The sequence below is a fragment of the Medicago sativa genome, chromosome 4 (assembly GCF_051527215.1).
Source record: "Medicago sativa cultivar Bolivia chromosome 4, Bolivia_mono, whole genome shotgun sequence".
In the NCBI taxonomy this organism is placed as follows: domain Eukaryota; kingdom Viridiplantae; phylum Streptophyta; class Magnoliopsida; order Fabales; family Fabaceae; genus Medicago; species Medicago sativa.
Window position 1 is genome coordinate 75,839,893 of NC_140752.1, and position 14,872 is coordinate 75,854,764.

General features: G+C 35.3%; 2 protein-coding genes and 1 long non-coding RNA gene across 4 annotated transcripts; 1 reads left to right on the forward strand and 2 right to left on the reverse strand.

Moving 5' to 3' along the window:
• Positions 1–5,004: 5,004 nt before the first annotated feature.
• Positions 5,005–8,312, reverse strand: LOC146931968 (pentatricopeptide repeat-containing protein At4g18520, chloroplastic-like). 2 transcript variants are annotated; one of them, XM_085703534.1, is made up of 4 exons: positions 8,023–8,312; positions 7,578–7,769; positions 5,461–7,214; positions 5,005–5,188 (listed from the first exon to the last, which is right to left on the reverse strand). In XM_085703534.1, exons 1-4 carry the CDS (start codon positions 8,186–8,188, stop codon positions 5,072–5,074), a joined length of 2,229 nt encoding a protein of 742 aa, XP_085559660.1. In that variant the 5' UTR covers positions 8,189–8,312; the 3' UTR covers positions 5,005–5,071. The 2 variants fall into 2 exon arrangements, with proteins under 2 accessions (XP_085559660.1, XP_085559659.1); XM_085703533.1 differs by having other exon boundaries at positions 5,005–7,214.
• A 1,787-nt stretch (positions 8,313–10,099) lies between these two features.
• On the forward strand, positions 10,100–11,654 carry LOC146931969 (putative E3 ubiquitin-protein ligase LIN-2). The gene has a single exon (XM_085708352.1). The coding sequence runs from the start codon at positions 10,201–10,203 to the stop codon at positions 11,377–11,379; it is 1,179 nt and encodes a 392-aa protein (XP_085564478.1). The 5' UTR covers positions 10,100–10,200; the 3' UTR covers positions 11,380–11,654.
• A 502-nt stretch (positions 11,655–12,156) lies between these two features.
• On the reverse strand, positions 12,157–13,203 carry LOC146931970 (uncharacterized). Its single transcript, XR_015006891.1, has 2 exons — positions 13,074–13,203; positions 12,157–12,987 (listed from the first exon to the last, which is right to left on the reverse strand). It is a non-coding gene; the product is annotated as an uncharacterized LOC146931970 (long non-coding RNA).
• Between the last annotated feature and the right edge of the window lie 1,669 nt (positions 13,204–14,872).

Sequence of the window (14,872 nt, forward strand, 5' to 3'; positions counted from 1 at the left end):
TTTTGCATAGCTTCTATTTGTTGAGTGAGAAGCTTATTTTGAGCTAAGACCGCATCATTTGCTTCTAGTTCAAGGATACCGGTTTTCCTTTGTTGAGGACTCCGGTTGTGAGAAGATTTTCTTGTGTTGATAGCCATTTGGTTAATGATTTTGACAGCATCAGCTGGATTTTTCATAGCAATAGAACCTCCAGCACTTGCATCTAGCATCGTCTTGGACATGTCTTGTAGCCCTTGACGAAAAAGATATAGTTGCATTTGACTATCAAAACCATGCTTTGGGCAATTCCTTAGCAATGATTTATAGCGCTCCCAAGCTTCACAAAGAGACTCACTTTGGCCTTGAGCAAAAGTTGTAATTGAAGTTTTAGCCTCAAGATGCCTATCCTCCGGAAAGAACCTTTCTTGAAATGCTTTCTCTAGCTCACCCCAATTTTCCATCAAAGAAGTTGGTTGATCAAGATACCACTCCTTAGCCTTCCCGATCAAAGAATGAGGGAACAATTGCACAAACACACCCTCTTCCTCATCTTCCTTTGCACCAAGTGTACCGGCAGTAACATAGAAGTTTGTTAAATGTCTATATGGATCCTCATGATCCATACCGGTAAACTGGTTATGAGTTATCAAGTTTATCAACCCCGACTTCAGCTCAATTGATTTGGCATTACGATTGCCAAGATTAGCTAGCCTCCTCGGACTAATCCACATAGGTAGAGCATCATTATCATTTTCTTGAGCCATGACTACTTCTGGTTCACTCTTCGGAGATGAATGTGGTGAAGAATGTGAAGAATCACCAAGTGAAATAGTATGCACCGAACCTGACGGAGAAGGAATAAAAAGTAAAGATTCCGGCTGAGCCAGCCTGGCTAATCTCTTAGCTTCCTTTGCTTGAGCTCTAAGTAACCTAGCAGTTTTCTCAATCTCAGGATCAAATTGTAGGTCTTCGCTAGCAACGGTACCTCGCTTAAACAAAGTTCACCAAGACTATACCAGGTGGTTAGCATAAAAAAATAATGAATGATATATGTGTATATGTATATACATGAAAGAATTTTGTGCAAAATTGACTTAACATGACAAAATTGTTTCCATACTTATAATAAATTTTCCGTTATTCCCCGGCAACGGCGCCATTTTGATGTAAGATTTTTCCTACATGTCATATAACTATGTACACGTGAGTATATATAGGATCGTTTCCACAGGGAGTTACGTTATTTATAAGCATTTTCGCAATAGTTCACATTAAGGGTTTGGATATAATTTGTTTGTTTGTAACACTATATCCATAAATGACACTAAAGTAAAAACGAGAGGGGATCGAACTATTTCGCTTGCGGTATAAGATAACGAGCAAGCATAACAGCAGCAATCTCTCGATCGATTAACAGACTCTAGCTTTATAACCAATATTATTACAATCATTTCTACAATATCCTTCGTGTCCAAAGCGACATCGTTATTTCCAAGTTAGCGTTTAAACATTCGTGTCCAAATTCCTTAAACGATAATAAAGTCGATCGGATAACTTAATCGACCGTGTCCAGCCTGATTAAGTATCCGAAAGCATTAAAATCTTGATTAAAAGTAATTATCAAAGGTTTACAAACTTGTCAAGAGTGATATAACATAAGATAGATTGTTATTCTAGTTCTAGATTCAAGAGTTTGTGTCCAAATCATCTTGAATCTCTTTGAAAGCATTAAAAGCAAGAATAACAACAATATTGAATCATTAAGCTAGAACCTTATATATTAAAAGATCAAAAGATTACATAATAGCTTGATAGTTACCTCAATACTACAAAGAAGGTGATAGTTACACATAGACATGTAAACTAATGCAAGGAATGAAGGAAAGATGAAGATTCCATGCCAAGATCCTTGATGTCTCAATGAATCTAGGGTTGAATCTACTCCTTAATCACTTGCTTTGTGTTTCTCTCTATGAAATAGCCCTAACCTCTCTCTAGAAATGTATAAAATGTTTCAATGGAATAGTGAATACCTAAAAGAGAGGTAAAAATGCTATTTAAATGGCCTGTGTTTTTGCACCTGCGCTAATAGCGCAACTCACGCTAATAGCGTGGTAAGGCGGCCTATAATCTGGCCAATAGGAGTGTGCCACGTGGGCCTTGCCCTGCTGCTACGCTCCAGCCACGCCATTAGCATAGCTCTCTGGAGTATTTACGCTAATAGCGTAGTTTACGCCAATAGCGTAGTTCTTCATGGTCTGCTACGCTCCAGGTACGCATATGGCGTAGCTCTCTGGACAATGTACGCTATTAGCTCAGTATACGCTAATAGCGTAGTCTTCAAGAGTGCTCCAGATCCTACGCCCCAGGTACGCTAATGGCGTATCTCTCTGACCTTGGCCATTTCTTCATCACGCTAATAGCGTAGGACACGCTAATAGCGTGGGACCTTGAACTTTGACGTTTCTTGCTCCTTGCTTGTATTTTCCTGCACAAAAAGGTTAGAATAAGGCTCAAAAGCATAAATGACATATTTACACAATAATTGGAGTTTTCCATAAAGAATCTTGCAAAACAAGTCACTAAAATGCCTAAACTCCCATATGAAATATATCACTTTTAAACACTTATCAATGACGTGTACCAAAACAAAAAACTCCAAAAAATAATTAATTTAATTTAAGGTTTTAGGTCATTAAAAAAATAATACACCGCACAGGCCTAAAAGCAGTATAAGAAAAGGAGTATATATATGAGTCGGAGTTCAAACTTCAGACATGTTAATCATTCAATTTCTCATAGACTACATGACAAAAAAAATATTATTGTCTTAAATTATGGAGAGGTATCAAATCTTCCCATTGCAATTGTTCTTAACGCCACCGGGCGTTTGAATCAATGCAAACACACGGATTTAATCCAAAACTATGATTGGCCTTCTTCACTTAATGTTAAAACTAAAAGACCTCAAAAGATTCACCATCAATTAATGATAATTAACCCAACAAAACCTTGTCTTCATTTCCATGCCAAGTCACCTCAACTCTCTTCTCTTTCTTATCTTAATTGCTTCCGGGTTCTTATAAATGTTATTGAACCTCAAAATTGTCTCTCATTCACCTTCACACAATAGAAAAGACGCAACATACCTTAGAGAACTTCTCACAAAAGAAGGCTTCAACCTAGGAAGAACAAAAGGAACAACTACTTGCAATGTCAACTTTTGCTACAAAGCAACCTTCAAAATATTGGCTCATTGACAGTGGTTGTACACACCATATGACTCATGATCGGGACCTTTTCAAAGAGCTCAACAAAAGCACTATTTCCAAAGTTATAATGTTGAATGGTGCAAACATTGCAGTAGAAGGCATTGGGACAGTTGGAGTTAAAAGTCACTCAGGTGATAAACTAATTTCGAATGTTTTATATGTTCCTAAACTTAATCAAAATCTTTTAAGTGTTCCTCAGTTGTTGAAGAAAGGCTACAAAGTGTTGTTTGAACATGAAAAGTGTGTGATTAAAGATCAAAACAATAAAGAAGTGCTTAGAGCTCAGATGAAAGCCAAGAAATTTGTTTTAGATTTAAAGAAGAATGGAGATATTACTGATGAAGATGAAAAGAAGAAAGAATATAATTTCAAAGAAGACCATAACGATGCATGTGTTTTGAAGAAATTTGGCAAGGGGAGAAATGATGATGTAGGTGAAAAATCGTCTTCCTTTTTTATGAAGGTGAAGAACCACTTAACCGCCATGAAATTATGATTTTTATACCATGAATCCTAAGATGTTGAACCTGACAAATGATGGAGAAATTCAAGTACAATTTAGATGCAGCCTCATCCAAGAAATATACTCATAAGAATTACAACCAAAATAAAAAGAAAAAAGGTGAATTTTCAACATACAAATTGGATGCACAAAAGATATTAGTCAAGAAGTACTGACCAGGGTGCGTGTGTGTGTGTTTTTAGGGACCAATGTGTGTTTACAATTTTTTTAGTATTTATTCTTTATTTAAAGATATGATTTACAAATATGTTTATGCTAAAATTTAGTTCGACATGTAGTGGGGTGAATAAAAATTTAAAATGAGATTTCTTGGTATATAACATATGTTTATGCTAAAAGTTAGCTAATACAAACACCAACACAAACACAAAAAACTCAATCAGATGACTCATTCAACAAATTTTGAGCCATAATATGAACATTAAAATGTGGCATTTCATTAAGGGAAAAAATATTATCTTAATGTAAGTGCAACTTAATTAGTAGTTGCGATGACGTTGATATGCAGGGTTTGGGTTACCACACTTCACATGTGTGAGTCTAACTATTAGACTACTTGACAACAAAAAAAATTGGATACCAAGCAAATTTGATCTTGCAACCCCATCGGAGAGAACTCTGTGTTTGACCATTCGAGTTATGTTGCCATCCTGAGAGAAGCTTATAATCAAGATGCCGGTGGTATTCCTCCACATCAGTTAAGTAAAAAAACGTAGCCTTTTCTAAAAAAAAAACTACTAAAAGAGCCTAACAAAAAATTATTTCCCCCCTTGAAAATTAAACTGAACAAAATATATTCGGTTCCACTTTATTCCAGGAGAATGTAATTTGTAAGAATCTCTTTCCAAACTACCAAATGATTATTTGCTCCAAATAAACAATACAAACACACACAAATAGGTTGGTTTGGATCAAAGCCTTTTCATAGTAACGAGTTTATATAGTTATTCCACTTTTGTCATAAATCAGTATCATCTTTATAATGTTTTAAATTTTGAAATATGAGTCTTATGCTTCTTTTGTATCAAGAATTTAGACAATTCTACGGCGTTTCTTATCCAAAATATGCTTTAGTTGATAATATGTCAGGAGTTATCAGGACAAGATTCCACCAATAAACCAAAGTTTTGATGATATCCAAACCATGTGTACTATTAAGTTTAGATTTTATGCAACTGTAGAGATTCCAAGAGGTAGCTTTTAGTTCATAGTTTACATTCTCACAAGGACTTGCCAAAGGAATATAGATATATTCATTAAATCTGCTCATAGACAATGATAACATACATTGGAATGTTCATATATTAGTTTCAAGTTGAATCTCAAGCATAAAATGTGCATGCCATCTGGTGCAACCAGAATATATTGCTGATTCAACTTTCACATAGGGCATCAATCCAACTGCAGGTAAACTCTGTCCACGCCATGAGAGAACAGAATAACCAAAGGGTATTTCAGAATCATCTTGTTAATGATGGAATAAAGAACACCCCAAAGAATAAGGCGTGCCCAAATGAAGAGTTGAGGATAATAACAGGTCTTGCGTAGTAATCATGTAACCGATGATAATTAGACTCTAATTTGAACAATAAAGGAAATGGATGAATTCTATAACATTTCCTTCCTATATGTATCTAATTAGGTACACCCCCCCTTAGTCTACAGTGTTGCAGAAGATTACGAGGCATGCAAGTCATGTGAAGAAGACTCAAGATCCCAATCAATGTCTCCGGAATCAATGCCTCCACATGCAGTAAGAACTGTGGTAAGAATATAATCATCCACCACAAAACCTTCAGCTCGCATTCTATACATGAGTTTTAGAGCCTTTCTACAATGTCCATTCCTTGCATAACCCAAGATCATGGCTTTCCAAGATACCAAATTCCTCTCCGGCATGTTGTCAAAGACTTGAAAAGCATCCGCAATATATCCACATTTCGCATACATATATATCAAAGCACTGTTCACAAATGCATTAGACAATGCAGGGGTCTTGCTTGCATTGCAATGAATCAATTTTCCTTGCATCGGAGCTTCTAATTTTGCACATGCTTTCAAAGCTGATGAGTAAGTATAGGAATTAGGCAACACACCTTCTTCCATCATTTCACGTAAAAACTCCAGGGCCTCGGTTTCAAGCCCAAGCCTAGCACACCCGGAGATAATGGCAGTCCATGAGACAACATCCCTTAAAGGCATATGTTTGAGCACATTGAAAGCATGAGAGTAATCTTTGCATCTGCAATAGAACCATACCAAAGTGCTTTCTATGTACATGTTAGTATGAATAACACTTTTGATTTTCTGTGCATGAACCTCTCTTCCAATTAGTGAAGCCTTAATTGTGCCACAAGCCATCATGACACATACAAGCGTCAATTTATTAACATATACTTTTTTCCTCTTCATTAATCGAAAAAAGTTTAAAGCCACTTCGCCAAATCCATTTCGCGTGTATCCTGATATAATGGATGTCCAAGTAGCTGTATTTCTAACCTTCATTCTATCAAAGACCTTTTTAGAACTCACAATCTCCCCACATTTTGCATACATATCAATTAGAGAAGTTCCTATAAAAACATCACTCTTGCAGATTTTCTTTATTATGGCGCCGTGTAGCTGTGTCCCAAATTTCAATGCTTTATTTTCTCCACAAGCCTTTAGGGAAGCACATACAGTATACTCATTAGGAAAGAAACCATCACCTAGCATTTGTGACAACAATAACTGCGCTTCATGTCCGAGCCCGTGTTGGGAACAAGCAGTAATCATAGTCGTCCAACAAACCACATCTCGCTTTGCCATACGATCAAATGTTCTAAATGCACTTGAAATTTTACCACATTTCGAATAAAAATTAACAACTGCACTGTCAACGATTAGATTCCTCCAGTTGCTTTTCAAGATACGAGCGTGGATTTGTTTCCCCAAGGCTAAATCCACCCTTTTACAGCACAAATTCATGAAACAGACAAACATCTTACTGTTCGGTTGAACCCCGTGCTTAATTGAACCATGAAATAACTTAAAAGCTTCATCATCCAAATTATATTTTAAATATCCATCTATAATAGCAGTCCATGTAACTGTATCCCTTCTTGACATGCCGTCAAACACTTTACGAGCCTGAACTAACTTACCTAATCTTAAATAACTACAAATCAAATTATTATCAACATAAGTACTTGAACCTCTAAAACATTTCAAGACAATTGTGTGTACCCTTCCTACTTCTTCCACATCATAACACAACCGCAGCCAATGAGCTACTGTTTCTGGATTGAAGCACTCACCTTTCTCAGCAAAATTGTCTATCTTCACGTCAGACGCATCTAGGGGAAAGTTCAACTCTGCAGTATTTAGTGCTTCATTACTCTCAGTTGCAGTGTCGTAGACTTTTACCGCAGCCGAGCATGTGTTTTGAAGTTTTGCCAAATCTTGTGACATAAACATAACAGTGATACAAATACTAGATTAAGTAAAGAGAAAAGTTTGAACTATCCAGTAAATGTGACAAGTAGTACCATTTAAAATTAACCTAGATAAATTCGAGATGAACTCTATGTTTCAAATGATGAATCTTCGGATATGTGGATGAAAATGGAATACGATCTTATGGTGAATATAAAAAGGATCAACATCTAATTTTACTTGCAGTATAAACAGAATTGACTCTAGAGACTTATAAAGCACACTAACATTCAAACGGATATGATTTTTTTTTCTTTATGTAATTGAGTACTTACTTAAAAGCCTAATTATAGAAAACTTGACTAAGAATTGAAGGCATTCAGTCTCACCAGTTTGTGCATCACAATCTCTAGTCATTTGGCTGTTATCCGAAAACCCGGTGCCGTCATTGGTGTCATCCATTTTCTCATCACCTCCGTCGGAATCATCATCAAAAGAACAAAAAGAACTAGATGTACTTGCACACGACAACACTTCACCAACGCGATTCAGCACCACCCTTGTGACACGAGCACCGCCATCTGTTTGGTCAAGTAACAAGTTAGCATAATAATAACAGAAATTAGTAGCCGTGCAACAATATAATCAAAGTCAAGTCAAGTCAAGAGAGACAAGTAAAATGCATTTTTAGTAAATTAAAGAATGTCGCCGTAATTGGCTACTATTTACTAAGTATACCAGCTACACTAATGACAAAATATATTAAATAACTTTGGTTAATGAACAAAAGTACAGTAATAAATAAATAAAATTAAAAAAAAGTGAGAGACAGACCTTTGTAAGAGAAAGGGAGGGATGAAGAGCGAAGTGAAGAAATGGTAATGGACAAGGGAGAAGGTGGTAAATCTGGAAGCGGTTTAAGAATGAGAAACTTGGAGGGAAGAGAATAGCAGGATGAATATGATTGAATAACAACAATAGCAGTAGTTCGTAACTCCATTCGGCGAGGGTAGTTTGGAGCTGGTGGGTGGTTGACGGTGAACTGAATTCCAAAACTCAGTTGGAAAATGAATGAATGAGGTAATAAGCTGAAGAAGAGCTTAACTCTGACACTGCCAAAGGATAACGTTAACGAGGTCTTTCTTTCTTTGTTAATCATCTCAAAAAATAAAATAAAATCAAATCAAAATTACGCCCTCCCTCCAAAATTACATTTTTTCACATCAACAAAAAATGAAATAAATCAACTTTTTTTTCAACAAAATAAATAGCAAATAAATGAATGAATTTGAAGCAACAACTAATTTTAGTCCTCAAGAGTGACATGTGATGTTACATTAGAAGACTGGTTTCTAAAATAAGAAAATTAGTATTTAAACTTTTTAACAAAAATAAATGATATTCATTCAACTTGATAAGTACGTCAATATAATACTCCCTCCGTTCCTTTTTAATTGTCACATTTTGACTTTTTACACAAACCAAGACAACAAATACTTTTACTACTTTTGATACAACAATTTATCCTTTTCCTATAATAACCTTAATCATTTAATACTTCATTTCATTATTTCTCTCTCTACAATAAATATCTAAGGGTAATATAGGTAAAGCCACATTTAATGATACATTGGACTTTGAAAACGACACTTAATTAGAAACAAAATTTTTATGTAAAAGTGACAATTATAAAGGAACGGAGGGAGTATAAATTAGGTGACAATTATGATTTTGCAAGGAAGAGAGAGATTTAGTTTCTATTCATCATTTTAGTATCAATTATTCATATTTTTTGGCCTAAACTATTTGATTCTTGAGAGAATAAGCTTTTAGTAATCTAAATTTTGGTTGTTTTTTATGTGATATACATAAACCATAGTTATGGCTATTGTGAACATTATAACTTTAAACAAAAAAGTAGTAAAAGGTTAATTTCCTTAGTTGCATAAATGAGTTCAACTAGTCGTAAACTTTTTGAATTTGGCTTGTTAAATATTCAGTCAAACTCGTTTATTTAATTAAATTAAGGTTGAGAATAAGCCGGGTCAAACAAGGTTTTACAAGACCTAAGTCTGATCTGTAAGCATTTGTTAAAGATTCAAAAGAGAAAATGATTTATAAATCTTATGCAGAAAAAAAAATTAAAATTTCAATGTGTTGAATATACAAATTTCAAGATTTTTTTTTTTTTTTACTTTTAAACAAGTGTGCTAAAAACAATTATTAACTTTTTCCCTTTTAACTAAATAGATTTTTGAAAAAGTTTTAGCTTTTCTCATTTAACAAAAAGTCTGACTAATTTGATCTGATATGGGTTAGACCGTAGACCTTTGTAAGCTGACCTGATTTATTCTCATCCTACTTATGCATAACTTAAGAATTAAGGATTATGATACAATATCTACTATACTAGTAGAAATTTGTGTTTGATAGGATGGATTATGTGTACACTAAACAATCCTTAGCTATCTTTAGACAAGCTATTTTTGTGTATTAAATCTTTAAAGGTAAATGGTGCTGCAATCTTTGTAGCCTTATGCTCTTGAATCCTAAATTTATCTTCTAATATGAAAAGTTGGAGTTAGACATTATACTCCATTAACCACATTAAATCCATTAACCACATTTCTTAGTATATGTGAAAATATAAGAAGGAACCACCCAAAAAGGGACGGAGATAGTAATTTATAGTATGGATAGTCTATATTTGATAGGGACAAAAGATGATCAAGCCTATATTAAACTAAGACGAGTAGCGTGTACTTGTATTCAAGAAACTTAATAAGAATAAAAACTAGTACTAACACAAACCGGATCCAATTAAACTTCTGTATATACATAGATTTTATCTTCAACAAAATTGTCGTAGTTCATCTTAGGAGACTTAAAATTGTTTTTAACGCAACCGGCCTTTTGAATCAGTCCAAACAGGCGAATAGGCTTTATCCAAAACTGAGTTTGACCTTCATATAATGTTAAACTAAATGACCTCAAAAGTATCACCATCCATGAATGATGATTAACCCAACAAAACACTACTATTGTCTTCATTTCCATGCCAAAGTCACCTCCACTCTCTTCTCTTTGCTATCTTCATTGCCTCTGAATTCTATAAATATTGTTTCAACTTTCGTTGTACCTCAAATTTGTCTCTCTTTAATCTTTACACAAAACAAAGGCATGATTTCCCTTAGAGAACTTCTCACACAAGAAGGCTTCAAACAAACAAACAAACTTTCAAAAGAAACGAAAGAGATAACATTAACATCACTGCCTTTACCTTTACAAATCTACCATGATAAAAAAACCATCGGTTGCTTCAACCAGAAGTTGGATAAGGCTATGATACAAAAAGGGCCTTTGTCATTTGACTCATTCCAAACTAACAATGAAAGGGTTTGTACTTCAGCCGAGGAAACATCGAATTCGAAGTCATTGGTTTCACCGGATTCAAGAGGAGAAGGACCACCTATGGATGAAGTTGCAATCAGAGCATTGATTAGTATCCTCGGCGACTACATTGAAAGATATATAAAAGACAATTTTTTCAGGAAAACAATCTTTGAGAAGTGTCATTCTTACTTGGTCAGAAGAAAAAACAGTTCAGAATCAGATGATAATGAGAATGAGATTCTTGTGAAGATGAAACTGAGTATGGAGAATATTGACAAGTTAGTACATGATCAAGGGACAATAAAAGAGCTTAAGATCAAAAATTTGAGGAATTCAATTGAGCTTTTAACCATAATTGCAGAATTAAATTCCAATAGTTTACAAGCTGCAACAACATGTGGAATACCAAATTCTCATCTCTCTGCTTGTGCTCAACTCTACATGGCAATAGTTTACAAGCTTCAGAAGAACAATAGGGTTTGTGCCAGACATCTAATGCAAGTGTTTTGTGATGCTCCATTTTTTGCTAGAACCTACTTGGTTCCTGAATTTTGGGAGATTTTGTTTCTACCTCATCTTCTCCATCTAAAAATTTGGTATGCCGAGGAGATCGAGATTATTTCGGATTCAAATGAAAGTGATGGTGTGAAGGAAAAGAAAATGAAGTATTTGAGGAGAGTGTACAATAATAAAGTGGACATAGGAACTATTATGTTTGCTTTGTATTATAAGCAGTGGCTTAAAGTTGGGACTAATGAGCCTCCTCTTCCTGTTGTCCCATTGCCATCAAGACATTAACTGATAAGCTTAGATTAAAGTCCAATCGTTTTGAAGAATCTGAGTTTGAATCATGACTGTAGCAATTTTTTGTTTCACTTTACTTACTTTCTGGTCAAACTTCAGATCACCAGAGACCCCTTCCCTTAGGAACTAGTAGAAGGTTAAGACTGAAAAAAATAGCCGTCGTGACTAAATAGAAGGATACACTTAAATTGAAGGTGTAGATTTCTTCGAAACTTATTCTGTTGTTGCTAAATTGACCACATTAAGATTAATTCTTGCTATTTCTTGCACTCAGAATTGGCATGTACATCAATTATATGTACATAATGCTTTTTGTGCTTAGTAACTTGAGGAAGAAGTCTATATAACTTTACCTCATGGCTTCACCGATATCTATCCTGATAAAGTTTGCATGTTAAATAAATCTATATATAGTTTAAAGCAATCTAGCAAACAATGATTTTTCAAACTACATAATGCACTAATATCTAATCATTCTAGTTCTGGTTCTTTCTTGTTTACTAAGAAAATTGCATCTTTTTTTTACTGTCATTGTTGTTTATGTAGACGATATCATAGTTGTTGGAGTAGTTGTAATAGAAAATTGGAGTTGTAATAGTTAACGTGGTTATAATAGTTTCAACAAAACCACAAGGTGAAATTGTGATTTTTTCCAAATTCACCACCAATCCAAACATAGACTACCGACGAAATCTCTCCTGGGTGGCATGTACTGCAAATGAGCTAACTTTAAACATTTCGAAAATTGTTATGAAACATGGCATCCATTGATGAAGGAGAGAAAAGCTTGTGAATTCTTTCTATTGATGGAAAATGAAATGTTACAATATGAGAAAGTTAACCCACTTATGGGGAGGTTACACCTATATATACTAATAGGACTAGTACTCCTTGTAACTAAACTATGTATCTCTAATAGTCCCCCTCAAGTTGGAAGGTGTTCAAAAACACATCCAACTTGAAATGAGAAAATACAAGGAAAGATGCCGGAAATACATCGGCTAAGAAAAATATCAAACAAGTGCTCATCCAACAAGAAGCAACCACAACTCAGGTTGAACCAATTGAAGGAAGGAGCATCAAAGCAACGCTTAACCACCATCCGGTAGAAGCCAATATCAACAAAGCCAATTAAGGCACAACGCTTAACCATCAAGAGTGTTCAATCACTCAAGATAGAAGCACAAGTCAAGAAATACAAGGATATCCAAAAAACAATGATGATATCCAAAAAGAAGTGCAAGGAAGAGCCATAGTCTACAATGGAAGGAGGTCATATACAAGACCAAGGTTCCAAAGATAAAAGTGATGCCCTTCCAATGCCGAGCCGAGACAAGAAAAACCAAATGCAAGGAAGAGCCATAGTCAACAATGGAAGGAGGTCATATGTTGAACAAACTTCACACCAAAAGTACCATGAAGCAACAAGACCAAGCTTCCAAAGATAAAAGTGATGCCCTCCTATGCCAAGCCGAGACAAGAAAAACCAAAAGCAAGCCAATAGAGATGCATAGCCATGTGATGTGTCTTCAAACCATAGAAAACAAATCCATGTTGATGCATTCAAACCATAGGCCAAAACCAATGCTTCCAATAATGAAGCTAAACCAAATCCAAAAAATAGTCTTCAATTGTCACAATAGGCAGAAACAAATAATAGGCCAAATCACAAAGCTGCAGAAAGCAACCACTCCAAACAACGATCCAGGACAAAGAAACCATGGAAAAGTAATCAATCCAAGAATCTTCCAACAATCCAAAACTGAGCCAGAATCATAAACCTCACCAAATACCAAACCAAGGGCATGAAAGTGCCATGTAGAGCTCATAAAGGAAGGGAGCCGAGTGGTAAAAAAAATCTGCCAAAAACTAGCACAATTGTGCATCCTCAAAACTACTGATGAAGAAAGCCAGAAGCAAGCATTAGGTAACCAAAGTGGCTTCTGAACCAAACAGCTTCTGAACCAAACAGCTTCTGAACCAAACAGCTTCTGAATCAAACAACTTCTGAACCAAACAGCTTCTGAACAGCAGAACCAGCTCAAACCAATATCCAAAAACCAGTTGCAATGAATCAGTCAAAGCCAGAATCAACTCAACAACTTGTGAGTATCCAAAGCAAACTGAATCAACAATAACAATCACCTTGGGAGCCTCCTGTACATTATTCCAGTGAGGACTTTCAACAAACACCTTGAGATCATAATGATGCAGAAACAAACACAACACTTCAATCCGGACCACACCACAAACAAACGAATCAGAGGCTAGAAAGCAGTGATTCTCGGCACCGAACAAAAAAGGAAAATTGATGATTCGCTAAAATGTGTAGATTAACCGAGAAATTGATCAAGAACATCAAATTCGATAATCCATTTCGCAAAGGAAAACGAATTACGACGAAAGTCCACCAAACCGTCAATTGTGAAATTGAAGTGGAATTGGTGAAACAGAACTGCGAATGTTATTGATTCGATAAACGGAAAATGTGATCAAAACCGAACACAAACCCTAAGATTTGGGGGAAAAGGACACAAACAAGAACGAATCAAGAAGAGATGAACACCGAATCAATCTTCACAACAAGAACGAAGCGAAGCAACCGTTCAAAAACACCTTTCAAAAACATACAGACGTAGACAAAACCAGATCGATAGAAAATCAAAGACGATCGAGACGAAAAACGAAATCAAAGAGCAGAACCGAAACTGAATCGCCAACAGTAAATCAAATGCGATGAAAAACTGAATCGCGATTGCAAATCCGATTGATCAAGAATACAAACAAGAGCTTCGAATCACACATGAAATTATGAATCGAACAAGGAATTGATCAAACAAATCAATAACATGAACTGATTTTGAGTGCAAGACAAAGATGAAGAGAAAGAAAACTGAATCTCAATGTTGAGATTATAACAGAATCAAGAAGAAAGTGGAAAAAATCGATGAAAACGATCGAGGAAGAAAAGAAAATGAAGGAAAAAGAAATAAGAGAAAGAAAGTGAAAGCGAGAAAATTTTATTTTCTCGAGAAAATGCAGCGGAAAATATCCTTCAAGGTGGATACCAAGATTGCTCTGATACCATGTTATGAAACATGGCATCCATTGATGAAGGAGAGAAAAGCTTGTGAATTCTTTCTATTGATGAAGAAGATGAAGGCGCACGTTTCAGCATTTCAGACTTTCAGCTTCAGTACAAGATGTGTTTTTTCTCAATGTTTGGGCCTGGGCTTCATCAGCTTGTGCACTTCTATTTGGGCTTCTTTTGTTTTCCTATCAGTTTTTGTTTTACTTAGTTTACCCCTGCTTTTACTTAGTTCCTACGCTATAGTTACTCAAGAGTATTTTTCGTTGTATTTTCAAACTCAAATTGGTGAATTTCCCCATTTTGAGTTTGAGGGGGACTATTAGAGTATAGTGAAGTAGATAGCTTGGAGAGCAAGCTAGTTAGTTACTCCAAACCACTATAAATAAGCTACACCTA

Coding starts and splice junctions, on each gene's coding strand:
- LOC146931968 (XM_085703534.1), bottom strand. CDS start 8,188: ATGGAGTTACGAACTACTGCTATTGTTGTTATTCAATCATATTCATCC. Junction 7,770..8,022: donor CCTCCCTTTCTCTTACAAAG/GTCTGTCTCTCA, acceptor TTGACCAAACAG/ATGGCGGTGCTCGTGTCACA. Junction 5,189..5,460: donor CTTCTTCACATGACTTGCAT/GCCTCGTAATCT, acceptor TGGCGTGGACAG/AGTTTACCTGCAGTTGGATT.
- LOC146931969 (XM_085708352.1), top strand. CDS start 10,201: ATGATGATTAACCCAACAAAACACTACTATTGTCTTCATTTCCATGCC.